This window comes from Carassius gibelio, chromosome A19 (assembly GCF_023724105.1).
Source record: "Carassius gibelio isolate Cgi1373 ecotype wild population from Czech Republic chromosome A19, carGib1.2-hapl.c, whole genome shotgun sequence".
Lineage (NCBI taxonomy): Eukaryota > Metazoa > Chordata > Actinopteri > Cypriniformes > Cyprinidae > Carassius > Carassius gibelio.
Window position 1 is genome coordinate 10,180,205 of NC_068389.1, and position 18,884 is coordinate 10,199,088.

The 18,884-nt window shown below is 36.9% G+C and overlaps 2 protein-coding genes across 4 annotated transcripts; one reads left to right on the forward strand and one right to left on the reverse strand.

Annotated features, from left to right (window-relative positions):
- Window positions 1-1,040: 1,040 nt before the first annotated feature.
- On the reverse strand, window positions 1,041-2,799 carry LOC127935645 (DNA-directed RNA polymerase I subunit RPA12-like). Of its 3 annotated transcripts, XM_052533725.1 has the most exons (5): window positions 2,414-2,799; window positions 2,197-2,316; window positions 1,994-2,097; window positions 1,355-1,464; window positions 1,041-1,187 (listed from the first exon to the last, which is right to left on the reverse strand). In XM_052533725.1, the coding sequence occupies exons 2-5, from the start codon at window positions 2,312-2,314 to the stop codon at window positions 1,163-1,165; spliced, it is 357 nt and encodes a 118-aa protein (XP_052389685.1). In that variant the 5' UTR covers window positions 2,315-2,316; window positions 2,414-2,799; the 3' UTR covers window positions 1,041-1,162. The 3 variants fall into 3 exon arrangements, with proteins under 3 accessions (XP_052389685.1, XP_052389686.1, XP_052389687.1); XM_052533726.1 differs by lacking the exon at window positions 2,414-2,799 and having other exon boundaries at window positions 2,197-2,407; XM_052533727.1 differs by lacking the exon at window positions 2,414-2,799 and having other exon boundaries at window positions 1,994-2,108; window positions 2,197-2,345.
- Window positions 2,464-17,869, forward strand: LOC127935644 (spliceosome RNA helicase DDX39B). Its single transcript, XM_052533724.1, has 11 exons — window positions 2,464-2,602; window positions 3,346-3,578; window positions 10,346-10,473; window positions 10,601-10,693; window positions 11,903-12,086; window positions 12,245-12,363; window positions 15,190-15,321; window positions 16,336-16,445; window positions 16,523-16,667; window positions 16,767-16,914; window positions 17,311-17,869. Exons 2-11 carry the CDS (start codon window positions 3,347-3,349, stop codon window positions 17,325-17,327), a joined length of 1,308 nt encoding a protein of 435 aa, XP_052389684.1. The 5' UTR covers window positions 2,464-2,602; window position 3,346; the 3' UTR covers window positions 17,328-17,869.
- The last annotated feature ends 1,015 nt before the right edge of the window (window positions 17,870-18,884 follow it).

An 18,884-nucleotide genomic window follows, 5' to 3' on the forward strand; every position in this document is an offset into this window, starting at 1 on the left:
ATAAAAAAAAAAAAAATATATATATATATATATATATATATATGTAAGTAAACAAAAAGTGTAAAATTTCATTACCAAAGCAGACACTGAAAGTGTATGTTTTCGTCCATTGGCTGAGACTGATTTTGACTACACCCCTACATTTATGAGTCCAGATAAAATATGTGTGTAACTTTAAGGAACATCCCTAACATATATATTTTTTTCTTCATTTAAGCACACTTTTCTGGGAGTTTTTTTCATAAAATTTAGTTTTTATATATGTACAACTGTTCAGAACTGTGCTAGGTGACCATGTGCTGATTAGCATCTTTGAGTTGGTCCCTAAAGTATCTAAAATTGTCACTACCGAATCAATTACATGTCATCATTGTTTCAGTAGTGGGGAACACATAATCCCTTTTTTTCAGGGAAATAAGCAACATTTTAGTAGTTATACATAGTTTTTTTTTTTTTGTATTTTAGTTAGTTATATTTTAGTATGCAAGTTAAAGTTCTGTAATATCATGTGGTTGCTAAAGTCATTACTGAAAATGTGCAGTCACAACCAAAACATGGGATGTTTTTTCGAAAATAAAGTATAGTGAAGCATCAAAGATGTTATGATAGTGTTTGATCCAGTGTATATCCAAACTACTGAATTGTTAACGTTGAAATCAGTATGATCAACTTTTTGCCTTTTGCAAAGAAAGATAAAAAAAATCTCATAAATTACACTTGAAATATTGTTAAAATTGTAATTGTTATTGATTTACCTCTGAAAGATTTTTAATAAAATAGTAAGACACATATTTACAAAGCAGATGTAAGCAAAATCCTAATAGGTCAATACAACCCATCTTAGAGAGGAAATATATTTCAAAACTTTCTGAAAATACAATATGAGAAATAACGGCATAGTTACTAGAATTGTCTACCGTGGATATTATGCAATGTGTAAACATAAATTTTTTTTCACATCTGATTTGCACCAATTCTGTAGAGTGGCCCATGTTATATAAATTCAAAATAAGCCCTGCAAAAAAGGTCTTCTGCACACATTCTTTTTTTCTTTTCTTTTTAATAACATTGAAGACATGTACATAATCCTTTTTTAATATTTCACATTATTTAAATTCTGATAACCTATACATTTAAATGTCAATAACAGCAGCAATGTTTCTCATGAATCCTCCTTTTCTTGAAACCTGTGACAGAGAAATCAATTTCTGCCATCAGTACAAGTACAGAATGATCACTTAAAACAATATGTCTAAACAACACAAACAGAATTCAGAACAAACTACTGGAAAAAGTATAAATTGTTAAAATAGGGGGTGGGGGGGGTTGTTTAAGAGCATAACATGTAAATGACCTGCAGTGTATGCATGTGAAGAAGACCGTCTGTCCTTCATCTGCAGATCTCATCTGTCTTGTGTGATAAACCATTCCTTCTTTATTACAGCGGGAACATCTCCTGTCAATCTAATGGAAAGTTTGCAGAAGATTGGGTGATTTTCCAAACAGAGCCAATAGTATTTAAAGGATTAGTTCACCCAAACATGAAAATGATGTCATTAATGACTCACCCTCATGTCGTTCCAAACCCGTGAGACCTCCGTTCATCTTCAGAACACAGTTTAAGATATTTTAGATTTAGTCCACGAGCTCTCAGTCCCTCCATTGTCTTCTCTTCCGGGTCTGTTGTGAGTGTGTTCACAACACTGCAGGGACGCTGACGACGTGTTATCTTTGTTATTGGACACACCAGAAAACACGTCAGCAGTGCAGTGAACGCGCTCACAACAGGCCCGGAAGAGAAAACAATGTTGAATAAAGTCGTGATTTTTGTTATTTTTGGAATTTAAATCTAAAATTTCTTAACCTGTGTTCTGAAGAATAACGGAGGTCTTATGGGTTTGGAACAACATGAGGGTGAGTCATTAATGACATCATTTTCATTTTTGGGTGAACTAACCCTTTAAGGATTAATCTCTGTAGTTTATTAACTCACCACTGGCCCCTTCAGCTCAGCATCCTCTCCGCTGTCAACAGTGCTGGAGCTCTGATCCAGAGGATTAAACACCACTGATGATTTAATCACTTGACCTGTGAATTCTGAGAGAGTCCTACAGTATAACACACACTTACTGATGCTTCATAAATCCCAGTTGCTCGGTGTAGTGTCATATACAACACATTCAACATGTCTCTCACCTCGAACAGGGATTTTGAAAGAGCACCGCGGGCAGGTAATAGTGTTTTCCCTTCCAGGCACTGGAAGAATATTCCCACATTCAGGGCAGAAGTTGAGATCTCCACTAAAACATGACATTTCTGTAAGAAAGAACACACACACTTCAGCCGAGTCAGGACGCGCGTGTCCACTTAAACAGAACCTACTTATTAAAGCTCAAACACAATGGCCTTGAACCTGTTTTAATAACGATGTCTTTCGTGTCTATAATCTGAAATGTCTCTTCTCAAGGCAGCTCACGCAGTTCACGTGTTTTGGGTCCTTCGTCGAAACGTTTAGTAGTCGATTCGTCTCGCGTTGATGACGTCATCGCCACCCCTTTCAGCAGGTGCAGTGAAGCTCAACCGCTTCATACAGTATTTCGAGGTAACTGAGATTATTTAATACTACAACATCAAAATAAACGCGCGAAGTGATAAGAGACTTAATAGTCCGTCAGAAAACACACTGGAATGTTGTGCTATAGTCACTCTTTGGCCCGCGTCATCTCTGGGGCTACATGGATAAGCTAAAGCTAATATATTTGGTATAGTTTGCTAGCTTGAGCTGCCCGCTTTATTACTCGCGTATTAATGTATGTAAAACAACATATTTATTTTATGATTGAATTTTTTATAGCATTGATAAGGCTATTGATTGATTGATTAATTAATTCAGGGTATCACAGTAATAATTGTCTTGATAAGCTAATAAGTCCAACGTTATGGTCATCAAATCGAGCTAATTCTGATGTAATTAATGATGTATTGTTATTTATTAATAATAATATTATCAAATGAAATGTATATCGTTTTTTTGTTATATTTGATAAAAATACTTTTTAATTACACACATATATTAATAAAAATGGTAATTATGTTATACAATCTAATTTATGTGTTTGTATACATATATAATTTCATGAAATTATATTTTATCAAGTTTTATTAACACACGCACACACATATATGAAACATATGGTAGCATGATTTCATTGTGTAATGTAATCCTCAGTATCTTATGTGCACTTTTATAGTATATGGTAGTAATAATTACATAGTGATTGACAGGAAGAGGCGCAGTCAGGTAATTGCGCATTTCTTAGTTGTCTTTTCTCGATCTCTGTGCAGGATGACGGAGAACGATGTTGAGAATGAGCTGTTGGACTATGAGGAGGATGAGGTTGATGCAGGTGGAGTCGGGGACACAGGACTCGGACACAACGATGGCATTATATCCATCAGGAAAGAAGGGGTCAAAGGGTCATATGTGTCCATCCACTCCTCAGGATTCAGGGATTTTCTTCTCAAACCAGAGCTGCTGAGAGCTATAGTGGACTGTGGCTTTGAACATCCATCGGAGGGTGAGCAATTCTTCATGTGGATATATTATATATTAGTGATGCACCGGTCATGATTTTTCATGGCTGATATCCTATACCGCTTTCCAATTTTTTTTTCTTTAAGCAACAAACAAGAAAGCAGGAAAGTATACATAAACAAGATGTTTATTTGGCATTTAATAGGCCAAACTGGTTTTTGGCTATTGAAAACAATAACCCTAACTATCTGAAATTAACGGCAGTATCTGCACAGTAGAATGTAATTAGTCTACATTCAGTACAGACATCAGCATTTAGCTTTTGTATTTGAATTGGGTTGAAACTACAGTAGTGGCCAAAAGTTTTGAGAATTACATAAATATTGGAAATTGGAGAAGTTGCTACTTAGGTTTTTATAATAGCAATTTGCATATACTCCAGAATGTTATGAAGAGTGATCAGATGAATTGCATAGTCCTTCTTTGCCATGCAAATTAACTTAATCCCCCAAAAACCTTTCCACTGCATTTCATTGCTGTCATTAAAGGACCTGCTGAGATCATTTCAGTAATCGTCTTGTTAACTCAGGTGAGAATGTTGACGAGCACAAGGCTGGAGATCATTATGTCAGGCTGATTGGGTTAGAATGGCAGACTTGACATGTTAAAAGGAGGGTGATGCTTGAAATCATTGTTCTTCCACGCAGTATCTAACATGGTTAACCATGGTGACCTGCAAAGAAACGTATGCAGCCATCATTGCATTGCATAAAAATGGTTTCACAGGCAAGGATATTGTGGCTACTAAGATTGTACCTAAATCAACAATGTATAGGTTCATCAAGAACTTCAAGGAAAGAGGTTCAATTCTTGTAAAGAAGGCTTCAGGGCGTCCAAGAAAGTCCAGCAAGCGCCAGGATTGTCTCCTAAAGAGGATTCAGCTGCGGGATCAGAGTGCCACTAGTGCAGAGTTTGCTCAGGAATGGCAGCAGGCAGGTGTGAGCGCATCTGCACGCACAGTGAGGCCAAGACTTTTGGAAGATGGCCAGGTGTCAAAAAGGGCAGCAAAGAAGCCACTTCTCTCCAAAAAAACATCAGGGACAGATTGATCTTCTGCAGGAAGTATAGTGAATGGACTGCTGAGGACTGGGGGAAAGTCATATTCTCCGATGAAGCCCCTTTCCGATTGTTTGGGGCATCTGAAAAAAGGCTTGTCCGGAGAAGAAAAGGTGAGCGCTACCATCAGTCCTGTGTCATGTCAACAGTAAAGCATCCTGACACCATTCATGTGTGGGGTTGCTTCTCATCCAAGGGAGTGGGCTCACTCACAATTCTGCCCAAAAACACAGCCATGAATAAAGAATGGTACCAAAACAGCCTCCAACAGCAACTTCTTCCAACAATCCAACAACAGTTTAGTGAAGAACAATGCATTTCCCAGCATGATGGAGCACCGTGCCATAAGGCAAAAGTGATTGAACTAAGTGGCTCGGGGACCAGAATGTTGAAATTTTGGGTCCATGGCCTGGAAACTCCGCAGATCTTAAACCCATTGAGAACTTGTGGTCAATCCTCAAGAGGCGGGTGGACAAATCAAAACTAGAGGTCGACCGATATGGGTTTTTCTATAGCCGATGCCGATGTTTAGAGGTCAGGGTCAGCCGATGGCCGATATGTGCTGCCGATTTTTAGGGCCGATATCTTGGAGTTTTCCCCTTGATTTGCATGCTAAAATGTCACACTAATAATAAGTGGATGCACAACCTTTCTAAACCTATCATTTATTGAGCACTGACTTGAACCATCTCTCGAATCTTAATTTAGTGCACTGCACGGTATTAAAATAAAAAATGTATCCAAAGTTAACCAAACAAATCAATAAACTGACCAAGTATTAAATATATAAAACAGGTAATATATATATATATATATATATATATATATATATATATATGTATATATATATATATATATATATATATATATATATATATATATGTATATATATATATATATATATATACATACATACATACATACATACATACACACATATATATATATATATATATATATATATATATATATATATATATATATATATATATATATATATATATATATGTATATATATATATAAGTTTGTTGGAACATAAATGTAAACTTAAATATACATTTAAATAAATACAATTTTAGAAATAAAAATCAATTAAACTGAAAAATATAAATAAATAAATATATAAAAAATAAATAACAGTAGTGCTGCAAACACACTAGCAACTAGAAACATTTGTGTTTGGTATAAATGACACAGAACATCTAAAGTGCATTCTAATTTCGAACTTACATCGCAGTCTGTTCATTATTAAAATAAAGTACAGTCAACCAAACATTTAAAAAGTTACACTGGTCAGTTTAATTACACCGTATACCGGCCCTCTCTGGTGTTATGCCAAGGACGTTTTTGCTCATGTGAAGAGGATGATTTGTTCCGTCTAGTTTATATATAATATATATATTATAGTTTAACATTCAGATACACTGCGAATATGGAAACCTTTGGATATGTGCAGAACGAGACGTGAGCAATAACCTCCAAATACATCTAGTCAAACCCGCGCTCGCTCGTCCTCGTATGGATCGGATCATTTTTCGGATCAGCAAAAACAAAAAAGGCCAAGAAAAATAAACATACGTTTTGTCTTTTTTATTAACATTAAATTATTGAATTAAAATATATGAAATCAACTTAGTGCACATGGCATAATATCTTCTTTATAACATAATACCCCGACTTCTCATCTCTCAGTCTGCTGTGATGAAGTGAGCAGTTATCGTCACATAGCTCTCAATCCCCTGAGCGCAACAGAGGATGCTTGGGATAGTTCATCCACAACTTTTTTCTTCTCCTGTTTATAAAGATCTGCCACAATCTTTTCACTCTGACCTCTTTCCTTCATCATTATATCTGACAGGGAAGCCAAAATGCGCGGGGCGTTTAAGCTCCTCCGCTCCGCATTATCACTGATTGGAACTTTTTTTTTTTTTTTTCATAATTCAATCCGCGGGTCACGTTTGTGCCGAACCGAAGATATTGATATGAACGGATCACGGATCAATCTTGATCCGTTGCACCACTACTATAGTGTCATTTGAAAACATTGCGTTTTAAAATACATGAAAAACGAGCACCACGAAACCATTTAAATAGGCGCATTCAGCGGTCTCCTTGACGGGAAAAGGTCAAGTAAAATAATCTTAAACGTATGGCGCGCTCTCTTCATTTTATCAAATGATCATGCGCGTAATTTGCAAGGGGCAAGGAACTCGACCGGAAGTTGAAGTCGGGTGGGGGCTGCCATCTTTTAGTAGAACTTCACTTGCGTTAGCATTCCCATTGACTCCCATTCATTTTGGCGTCACTTTGACAGCGAATAACTTTACATCTGAGGCGTTTAAAGACTCTGTTTGTCCATTATTTATTTCTAAAGATACACGACAATGTATAAAGGGCTCCATTACCTTCTATGTTACATTATGGCCCCGTATAAACAATTTTTTAAAAAAAATAGGCTAACGATTGCGTCATAACCACTCGGCTCTCTGTCGCATTACCGTACAGACAGGAGGAGAAGCTCGCAGGCAATTAACTTAATATGGCGTACTGGCGTTACATTTTAAAATACTATACAAAATAATCAATCAGAATACTTACTCCTGCTCACTCACGCCAAAGAACTCCCCGCTCAAGCTCACGGTCTCTGCAAGATTAATGATGGCAGTTTGCACCCACAGCTACTAGAAGATTTACATCTGGCAGACAGGTTGCTGACGTCGTCAAGCTTCGTTTGAGTCTGCGCGTCAGAAACGGAAGTGCTAAAAAACGCTAAAAACGGGCTTCACTTGTCTCAATTGACTTCCAATGGGGTCGCTGTGTCCATTTCTTTTACTGTCTATGGTAATTTGCAGGGGGGTTAGGGGGGTTATGACCCCCCCCAAAAATCAGATCCAACTAATATAACCCCCTCAATATCATCAAACCATTCAGATTAAAATAATATGAAATATTCAGAATAAATACTTTTGTTCGTTTTCTTTATTAATTTCATTTGCCAGCAAGAAAGATGTCATATTTTAAATAATCTGTAATGTACCCCCCGCCCCCCGCACCGACTACTTGGTATTACCCAACAGGCTTTCTCTACCAAGTTTGTTCACCATTTTGCGCAGTCCCTGGGATGAATGGGTGGAAAAAGCTGACGGAAAGATGAAAAGGACACTGAAAGGCAGCCAGACAACAATTTTTCATTGTTTGTCGACACCAGCCAAAAAAAAGAAAAGAAAAGAAAATCCTGACCAAACGGAGGTACCCCGCTAAATTGGCTGTTAAGTTAGCTGAGCGTTTCTCAAAGTGTGGGGAGTAGATACATGACAAACATGTTTTGTGCCCACTTTTTTCTAATTACTTTATTTATTGACCATACACTCAAAACAAAACAAAGACACATTTAAATGTAAGCCTCACTAAACCTTTTCACACGTAAGTTTAAAAGTTTTTCAAGGCGACCGTTATTGATCGTAGTATCGCTTTATGGTTACCATGGAGACGAATCATTCATTGCTTGTCAGCGCTGATGACTGATGATCTACTTTTATTTCCTTTTTTATTCTAATTTTACAAATTTGTTAGCTGTAGCAGGATATATCTGATATTCCGATTGTCAAATATGTGCAAGTGGATGTGTTTTGTTGTTCAAACACCTTTATAATGATCGCGTTAATTGAGTTGTATGCGCAACGTATTTTAGGTATCTATCTTATTAAAATACCTAAAAAATTACGTAACGTTAAATTATTATTAGGAATTTACCACCTCCGGTTCAATTTGAGATGATTATAATATATATATATATATATATATTATTTTTTTTTTTTTTTTTTTTTTTTTTTTTTGCATGGAGTTTGCAAAGTGACAAAATGAATCAAAGCACAACTAAGGTTAACGTCAGTCCACACTTGTATTTTCTCAGTTTCTGAATTTGATGTTATCAGAGGCTAAATGCAAACACAATTATTATTATTTTTTTAATCTACTTTTGAGTCTTATTTCATGCAAAGTGATAATATAATTGCACTTTCATTTTCTCTATTTGAAAGTTTTTAATGCTGTTATTTTTGTTTTTGTTATTATGCTGTTTTGTTGACTGGAGTTGGCTGGCTAGATGTTGGTTTGCCAGTGTCCTGTGAGGTAAAGCCAGAGGGTGCCAGGGACTGTGTAGAACCAATGTCACTGTATTGTAACTTAAGTTGATGTTTGCTCCAATAGAGTCACCCGTTTTTTTTTTTTTTTTTTTTTTTTTTGGGGGGGGGGGTGCATAATTACATTATGCAAATTAGCATGTTACCTTTTACACAAGAAAATTATTCAATAAATTAATTAATTAATAAATATGCCGCAAGTTTAACCCCCCCAATGGTAGACCCAAAGTTACGCCCTTGCAAATGATCATAATCACATTTATTAATTTTACAGTCCTACTACTAGCATTTTATTCAGACTAAAACCCCTTTAATTCGTGTGAGAAAGCTTTTTTTCCAAGTGGCTTTTGCACATAATAATAATAATACCGCTGCAGACGCATTTTGCAGAATTAAGGTTATCACTTGATCGTTAATTTAAACGACGATCATGGAAATGATCAAATGTTGACATCCCTAAATACAAATGAGTTGGATGGAAAACTGGTTATTGTCTGCATCAAACCATGCTTCCGAACAAATGCTATTCACCGTTCTGGGCAGCTCCAGGACCGCTGTCTCTCCGAGCGCGGTGCTGTCTGTGAGCGGGGCGGAGTAACTGAGCACTCAATCACGCTGCAGTGTTTGTAAGAGCTGCCAACTTCTCCACTCCATTTACAGAGTAAAATTCTCTGACTACCTTTATCTCCCAGGTCTGTTGTTGAATCTTCCAAAAGTTTTGGCTTGGGGTGCTTCACATGCAGTGGCAGCAGCAGCACTTTCCACCGCGCCAATAACACGGGGCTGCCCGCCGACGTGCCTGACTTTAAATCGGCGCTACTAAACACGGATATCGGCCGATGCCGATATATTAAAAAATGACAAATATCGGCCCGATATATCGGCCGACTGATATATCGGTCGACCTCTAATCAAAACCCACTAATTCTGACAAACTCCAAGAAGTGATTATGAAAGAATGGGTTGCTATCAGTCAGGATTTGGCCCAGAAGTTGATTGAGAGCATGCCCAGTCGAATTGCAGAGGTCCTGAAAAAGAAGGGCCAACACTGCAAATGCTGACTCTTTGCATAAATCTCATGTAATTGTCGATAAAAGCCTTTGAAACGTATGAAGTGCTTGTAATTATATTTCAGTACATCACAGAAACAACTGAAACAAAGAACTAAAAGCTGTTTAGCAGCACACTTTTTGAAAACTAATAATTATGTAATTCTCAAAACTTTTGGCCACGACTGTACAGAGAACTGTCCTTAAATGAAAAGATTAACTGTAACCATGTGAAATTAAAAGCAACAACTGCATAGCTCTACAGTCCAAACAACACAATCAACACACATTCAATAAGATGTTTCTTTATCAGCATTCAGTATTTGTTTTAGTTTTTAAATTTGATTTAAAAAAGTAAAAAAGGTCTTTTACCAGTGAAACTAAATAAAAGTATGCTATATAAATAAATTATTCCAAAATGTCAAAATTAAATAATGTTTATATATATATATATATATATATATATATATATTATATTTGTGTGTGTTTTATTCTCTTTCAGTTCAGCATGAATGCATTCCTCAGGCGATCCTGGGGATGGATGTATTATGTCAGGCCAAGTCTGGAATGGGGAAGACGGCTGTCTTTGTGTTGGCTACCCTTCAGCAGCTGGAGCCAGTGACAGGGCAGGTAATGGCAATCCTTTTTAAAGGCTTTGAAAACAAAGAATTAACACATAAATCAAATAATGTCTCTGAGTGTGCTTTATGTGCCATTCCACAAGTTTTGGGCTTGACCAGTGAGTGCTTTCACCCAGGTGTCAGTGTTGGTGATGTGTCACACCCGAGAGCTGGCCTTCCAGATCAGCAAAGAGTATGAGCGCTTCTCCAAATACATGCCCAGTGTCAAGGTAGGAAGACAAATTTACATTTCTAGGAAGTTTTAGTTAATGTGTTTCAGATTTACAATAGCAGGATATATGAGAACTACTTACTTTTAAAATCTGTTCTGATCCATCATGTAGAAGAGGCTGTTAAAAGGTGTAAAAATGGCCTTCCTATCCATTCTTGTGTTGGAATTTCAATTGGAATGACAGGAAGAGCAATTTACTGAATTGTAAATGAGATGCAATGATAATCAATCACATCACAAAGCAATTTCATTAGTCTAAGTTTTGGAATCAAGCATAAATAACACCACGTTCAAAATGTTAAGGTCAATATGTTTTTTTTTGCTATTTAATACTTTTATTCAGCAGGGACACATTAAATTGATCACAACTGACAGTAAAAAACACTTATAGTGTTATAAAATATATATATATATATATATATTTATTTTAAACAAATTATGTTCTTTTGAATCTTATAGTCATTAAAGAATCCTGAAAAAAAGTATAAGTTTCCACAAAAATATTACTCCACACAACTGTTTTCAACATTGATAATAATAATAAATGTCTCTTGAGCAGTAAATCAACATATTAGATTGATTTCTGAAGATCATGTGACACTGAAGACTGGAGTAATAATGCTGGAAATTCAGCTTTACATCACAGAAATAAATTACATTTTAAAATGCATTCAAATAGAACATGGTTATTTAAAACTGATAATATTTCACAATATTAATGTTTTTACTTTAGTTTTCTGATAACTTTCTAAGAATAAATATTGCCACATTAAATAAAAAAATAATCTATTTTGTCTATTATATATTGATATTTGGCTTTTGGTGATTGAAAAATGTATTCTTCCACGATGGTCTGTGAAATGATATTTTATTAAATATAATTAAAATATATAAATACATTTCAGAAATACATTTTTTGGAGCCATTTTAACAATCATTCATATTATTAAGATTATTATTAATATCATCTAATGTTTCTTAAAATATCCCACTTTCATGGGTAATCCATACTGATAAATTATGTGTATTAATAAAACCTACACATGCAGTTCTTACATCACACTTCTTGTTTGTTATATAATGAAAACTCCAGGAGTTGAATTTAAAAGACTGTAATAATCTGTAAGTCTAACAAACTGTTACTTTTCAATATTGCTGTGCACAAACTCTTCTCAGGTTGCTTTGCTTGCGCCGTCTCTCTCCCCAGGTGGCAGTGTTCTTCGGTGGTTTATCTATAAAGAAGGATGAGGAGGTTCTGAAGAAAGAGAGTCCTCATGTGGTGGTGGGAACTCCTGGACGCATTCTAGCTCTGTCTCGCAACAAGAGTCTCAACCTGCGCCACATCAAGCACTTCATCCTGGACGAATGTGACAAGATGCTGGAGCAGCTTGGTGAGCAGACCCTTTATGAGACTATGGCTGCGTTCTGAATGAAATTACACTGAATTCTGTGCAGCAGGTGAAACATCAGATATTCTATTGTTCCAGTGCTATGATGATTGTCGATGATGAATAATATGAGTGCATTGTTCTTTTGCTGTCCCCTGCAGACATGCGGCGTGATGTCCAGGAGATCTTTCGTATGACCCCTCACGAGAAGCAGGTCATGATGTTCAGTGCCACCCTGAGTAAAGAGATCCGTCCCGTCTGCAGAAAGTTCATGCAAGATGTAATTACGCCTCTCCTACTTCTACCATGTCAGCAGCTCCTTCCTTTCACGAGACCACCTCATACACACCTGAAAGAGCAGGCTCAGGAGTGGGACCCATTTACGGCCTCCCTGAGACATCCTAACGCTAAATGCCCCTCTCTGATGCCCGTTTGATAATCACAGACTGTTAACTAATAGAGGCACAGTGAAAAAGATGTTAAGTCCTTAATCCCCGTCTCAGCTGGCAGCGCTGCGTCGGCATTTGGCAAACACGGTCACACGTCCGTTTGGCCAACAGATAATGCATCGTCCATCAGGCTATAAATTTAAATAGGTCCTTTAACAACCTTTGCTAAAGTCGTGAAGAGCCCATCCAATGTATTTTAAACAGGATAAGAGGATGTCTTTAAGGGAAGCATCTAGTGTATCTTCAAATACACTTCAGGGCAGTAAATTCAAAGCATTAACGCATCTTTCAAAGTCATTGAGGCATTTAGGGACCAAAATCCTTCACATTTGAATGTTATTTCACTCGGAGTATCCATTAATCAAGATAAATTGGTTTAGTTCCTGCTCGGTTGTAATTCCAGCCTAGAGACCTGTCCTCAAATAACCTTTAATTAAGAGGAGAAGCACTTGTTGGAGCTTCATGAATTCTGTTGTCAACTGCCAGAGACTCTCAAGGGGCACAAAACTAAAACCCATAAAGTATTGGCCCCAACAAACTACTAAAAACTACATTCGATTCACTGCAAACTGGCTCTCCAGGGCTGCAGCTAATCGCTCTTTAACAAAGCTGACAGCAGGAATAAAACGAAACAAAAGATTCAGTCATTGGCGGCACGAATCAGTTCAGGTTGATCGGCCCGATGATGGAACAGCTCTTCATCAATTCAGCTGATTAGAAGGGTTCCCCGTCTGCCCCCAACGAATAAAGACAAACTGTCACTAAGTTAAAGTCAAGGCAATAAAACTGGCCCAAAGTGGAGAAGAAAGAATGCGCGGGTGTGAGGGACAAGAGGAGAAAGAGAAAGGGAGGATTAAGCTGCGGAAGACTGGAGCGAGAGGGATGAGATGATGAAGAAACTTAGACGAGAGAGAGGAGACTTGCGCGGGTGTAGATAGAGATGCTCTTGAAGAACCGTTAGGTGGCCATAAGCAACAAAGTCATGATTCAAAAGGAAACCGTAAACTTTGAGTCCCTTATAAAATGCTCAATGACACGCTAGGGGTGTGGCCTTACTAAATATTCATGAGCAAATCCCCTTAATTTCACCATTAGTTACTATTAAATAATGACTAATGACTTTGAATTCAAACACACAGATACAAACATACTCTTTAGTGCTTATTTAGTGAGAGTTACAGTACATAAACAGAATTGAGATGCTGCCTGATGTTATCTTCTGATTTGAGGTTGAAGTAGTTAATTGAGTTTTAGACCCGCTCAGCAACAGATAGAGAAATAATTGACAGACAGTAAAGATAGATTTGCCTAAACATCTCTAAGGTAAGTGCAAATGTGCATTTAGCAGTGCCACTGAGTCAGACACAGTCACAGGTGCAGTTTAGTGCTTTTAGTGTTAAGAGCCCAATATGATCTCAGTAATTTTCCATGGTCATTGCTGATGGCTATTATACCCCGAAAGCTTTGTTTTAGTAGCCCAGATCCCAAACCATGAGTCTACCACCTGCATAGAACAGATCAGATCAGCTTGAGGATGTTCCCTGTATATTTAATGAAGCAATCTGGTGCATGAATTAGGCCTTCTGAACCTCCCACTGCTAAATGTTAAACTGTTGCAGTATTGTGTGAGGTGGTTTAAAGTCAACATGAAACAACATTCATAACTTGTATTGCTTGGATAGAAAGAGACCATTTCAGAATAAAACGTAAGGAAAAAATGTGTGGTGGGACTTGATTAGATGGTGAAAGTGGACAGAGCAATGCTTCTTTTAGTCAAATATGTTGTTTTTGTAACTCACCACGTTAACTCAAACTAAATTAAAGTGTTAACTACTAGTAGCAAGAATTTAGAAAGGTGAAATCCTAAAAATAAAAGGGATGTCAAGGCAGAGCAAAGTTGCATTTTAATAAACCAATGTTATTTTTCTGTGGAATAATGTGCACTGGTGAATCAGTCGTATTATGAACAGGAGTGTGTATTTAGAAAGCAAGTAGGGTTTTGATTTCATGTTGACTTTATGCTACAAAAAAAAAAAAAACTCATTTCTGAGTTTTAATTTTCCATCAAACTACACATTGATTGATGAAATGGAAGTAGCTTTACTTTGTGTCGTTCTATAGTAGAACTGTAGTTTTTGAACTTTTATACAGAAATAGCACAGATATGATTTTAGGCTTGATATTGGTAGCTAAAAGTAGCCTAGGACAGCAGGGTAGCATTTATCATTGTGTTGAGACAGTAAGTGTGTGTGTGTGTTGTGTCCTCATTGGCTTGGGACGGGAGGGGAGGGTGAATCTAACCCCCGTCCCTTCTCTTCCCTCCCTTTCTCCTGCTGTTTCATAACTCTCTCCTTCCTAACACCATGTTCTCCTTCTCACTGTCGTCTCCTCCCCACCACTGTCCTTCGCTAAAAACGTTATGCCTCTTTTGTCCTTGTTTTTGTTTGTTCTGGTGTCTTTCTTTCCCTTTCCACCCATGTGGTCACACTGTCATAAACACCACTTCTTCTTTCACACCCGTGTAACATTATTATCTGCACCACCCTCGTCTTTGTCATCTTTCCTGTATGTGTCTTCACACAATCTTAACCCGGTGAACCTGCACGCTCCTCTCCCACCCCTCCTCACCTTCCCCCTGCTTCCACTGGTTGTCCTAGCCGATGGAAATTTTTGTGGACGATGAGACCAAGCTGACGCTTCACGGCCTCCAGCAGTACTACGTCAAGCTGAAGGACAACGAGAAGAACAGGAAGCTCTTTGACCTCCTGGATGTGTTGGAGTTCAACCAGGTATCTCTAGAGACACATGCAAGTCGATTCAAACCGAGAGTGACTCGAGAGAGAGAGAGAGAGAGAGAGAGAGAGAGAGAGACCACACTGTTTTATGCTGCTTTCTAAGAAACGTTTGCATATGTGAAAGCGACATGCACTCTGGTCATTCACGTGCTATAATGCTAAATACAATGCAACCCATTTGAATACAGATTTAGTTCATCCAATTAAATGCAAACAAAAACTAAAAATGCACAAGTAGAATTGTTTGTATGGATAAAATAATTGTATGGCGTTCAAAATCTGGGATTGACCTAGAAATAAAGTTGTGATGTAACATATTTATGCAATTTTACATCCATATCCTTACATAATATATATGGTTTAGGGTCCATAAGATTTTTTTTACAAATGCTTTTTAAGTAATTATTATCTGATTCTCACCAAGGCTGCATTTGTTTGATCAAAAATACAGTAAAAACTAATATTTTGAAATATTAAATTAAAATAACTGTTTTTCCTAAATTTTAATTAATTAAACATTCCTGTGATGCAAAGCTGAATTTTCACCATCATTACTCCAGTCTTCAGTGTCACATGATCTTCAGAAATTATTCTAATATGATGATTTGCTGCTCAAGAAACATCTATTACGATCAATATCATTTTTGTAATGTGTTTTTGTTGATTTTGTGGAAACAGATACACTTTTTTCAGGATTCTCTGATGACTAAAAGGTTGAAAAGAACAGCACAAATCTTTTATAACATTGTAGATCTCTTTACTGTCATGCTTGATCAATTTAATGCATCCTTGCTGAATAAAACGTTTAATTTACTATATTTCAAGCTTTTATTTGGGTTGTTGAATGACCCAAATAATATTCGGTGAGTTTGATTTAAGCTATGGGGGAAAAAAAGTGAATTCAAAGGGAGAATTTTTGCTCTAGGTTTGATGTGGTCATTGGGATTTGATGTTTCATTTGAATGAAGACAGCTGGTTGGTACAGTGTTACAGCTCTTAGTATTGCAGGTGGTGATCTTCGTGAAGTCCGTGCAGCGTTGTATTGCTCTGGCTCAGTTGCTGGTGGAGCAAAATTTCCCCGCCATTGCCATTCATAGAGCAATGCCTCAAGACGAGAGGTAAAACACCTTCCACATTACGCACTTTAATGTTGCAGTTATGATCGTAGTATGTGAGACTCTTCTTCTTATCCCAGATTAGCTCGATATCAGCAATTCAAGGATTTCCAGAGACGGATCCTGGTGGCCACAAACCTGTTTGGCCGAGGTATGGACATCGAAAGAGTCAACATCGCCTTTAACTACGACATGCCTGAAGATTCAGACACATACCTGCACAGGGTCAGTTCAGTTCATGTGATAATGATTTGTCCAACAAAGCCAAGTTTTGGGATGTAAACGCATTCATCTGAACGGCTTTAACTTTGCTCATTCCTTCAGGTTGCAAGGGCCGGCAGGTTTGGAACGAAAGGTCTGGCCATCACCTTTGTGTCAGATGAGACTGACGCTCGCACTTTGAACGATGTCCAGGACAGGTTTGAAGTGAACATCAGTGAACTTCCAGAGGAGATTGACATCTCATCATACAGTGAGTGATAATATTTGATCTTTACAGGCCGGTCTCCCAATCAAAAGTAGTTTTAAAGCGATAATTCACAAAAAAGTAAATTCTCTCTTTATTTATTATACCTTATTTCAAAAACCTTCTCAACTGCCTTTTTCCCCCTGTGGATCACAAATGAAGATATTTTGAAGAATGTCTAGGTTGCTCTTTTCCATATATTATTTTCCAAAATTTAAACATTTGTATGCACATTTGTATGACCTAATGAGGGAAATCTCATTTTTGGGTTTTTGTTCATAGAAAATGTTGAAATTGTAAATATTTAGTTAAAATGTTTTGACAGAGTTAGTCCAAACAGTTGTTGATATCTGAATTGGTGCACTTGCATGATTTTCTCCTTGTGTATCTGTTTCCTTGTAGTTGAGCAAACACGATGAAGATGACCGAACACAAAAGGAAGCAGTTTCTTCGGAGGATGCATGGCATTGTAGCATTTGGTAGCAACAGAGAGTTTATATTTCACGTAGACTGTTAAGTGTTAGTGCATACTTAAAATAAGCTCATATCACAGTGTTATCTTATATTGTAGTGGATTTCTTTGAACCTCCTCACTAGTTCAGTTTTGATTCAGCTTGAGTAAAAAAAAAAAAAAATATGCATTGTCGAATATTTTTCCTCCCAGTATGAATAATTTGCTTGTTTTTGAATTTTGGTTATTTATAATGGCGAGGCATAATTTTTGTTTCTGTTGTGAGAGGAGTTTTCATCATTGGATTACAGTGGACCATACAGTTGATTGCATTGATGTAAAATTGTTGGAAAGTTATTTAATATATTAGCAGTATATGATGAATGCTTGTTACCGGTGAAGTAGGTATCAACACTATGTATTCAGTGTTCAGTTGCCAGGCAAATGGCCACTTTGTTTAAACTACTTTATGCTTGTTAAACCAAATAAAGTATGTTTGTTTCATTTACAGACACTTTGTTTTCAATGATTTAAACATTAGTGTTTCCACATTTTGTCCAATTTTGAAGGTTACAGAGTGGTTAGCAAGATTTTTTTTCTGGTTTACACTCTAAAGCCAAAAGTTAATTTCCCTTCCCCAGTTCTGTAGACCGTACTGATGATAAAAATTACACTGCGTACTGGAAAGAAGAGTTCACTGGACCTTCACGAGACAGATTGGAACATGGAAAATGAAGGACACCTAGGTTTTATTGAATTCAGACCCTCAGAAGTCATTTACACTGCAAAGGTGGCCCAGAAGCACTTCTGAAGTGGTATTTATACAGACCGTTTAATGCTGCTCTGAGGTAGTTTGAATGCATTTACACAATTATTTCAAAATCGATTGGGTATTGTGAAGAGGAAGATGCGATATGCTAGACACAACAGTGCAGAAGAGCTGAAGGCCTGGGCTCTCATAACACCTGAGCAGTGCCACAGACTGATCGACTCAATGTCACGCCACATTGCTGCAGTAATCCAAAAAAGTATTGAGTGCTGTACATGCTCAAACTTTTCAGTTGGCCAAGATTTCTAAAAAATCCTTTGAGTTGGTCTTAAGTAATATTCTAATTTTTCTGAGATACTGAATTTGGGATTTTCCTTAGCTGTCAGTTATAATCATCAAAATTAAAAGAAATAAACAGTTGAAATATATCAGTCTGTGTGTAATGAATGAATATACAAGTTTCACTTTTTGAATGGAAATAGTTAAATCAACTTTTTGATGATATTCTAATTATATGACCAGCACCTGATTGTTCTTTTTGATGCAATGGTCAGAAGATAAAATGATTTAAATTCCTAATGATCAATTCACTAATATGACAAGTCTTATTTCATATGGACGGTGAAGATGAAATGGTTAGAGTTGCCGTTTAACTTAACACACATCAGAGTTGGACGTCCGTCAATTGAACTGAAGACGTTTCTAATATAGACAGCTTTGTTTCAGTATAAGACGATCTAGATTTGCATAAATCTT

What these genes read in the sequence shown, in the direction of transcription:
- LOC127935645 (XM_052533725.1), bottom strand. Translation starts at nt 2,314, where the DNA reads ATGTCATGTTTTAGTGGAGATCTCAACTTCTGCCCTGAATGTGGGAAT. An exon ending in TTTCAAAATCCCTGTTCGAG is followed by an intron (nt 2,098 to 2,196) that starts GTGAGAGACATG and finishes GGACTCTCTCAG; the next exon opens with AATTCACAGGTCAAGTGATT. An exon ending in TTCACATGCATACACTGCAG is followed by an intron (nt 1,188 to 1,354) that starts GTCATTTACATG and finishes TCTCTGTCACAG; the next exon opens with GTTTCAAGAAAAGGAGGATT.
- LOC127935644 (XM_052533724.1), top strand. Translation starts at nt 3,347, where the DNA reads ATGACGGAGAACGATGTTGAGAATGAGCTGTTGGACTATGAGGAGGAT. An exon ending in CTTTGAACATCCATCGGAGG is followed by an intron (nt 3,579 to 10,345) that starts GTGAGCAATTCT and finishes ATTCTCTTTCAG; the next exon opens with TTCAGCATGAATGCATTCCT. An exon ending in GCAATGCCTCAAGACGAGAG is followed by an intron (nt 16,446 to 16,522) that starts GTAAAACACCTT and finishes TTCTTATCCCAG; the next exon opens with ATTAGCTCGATATCAGCAAT.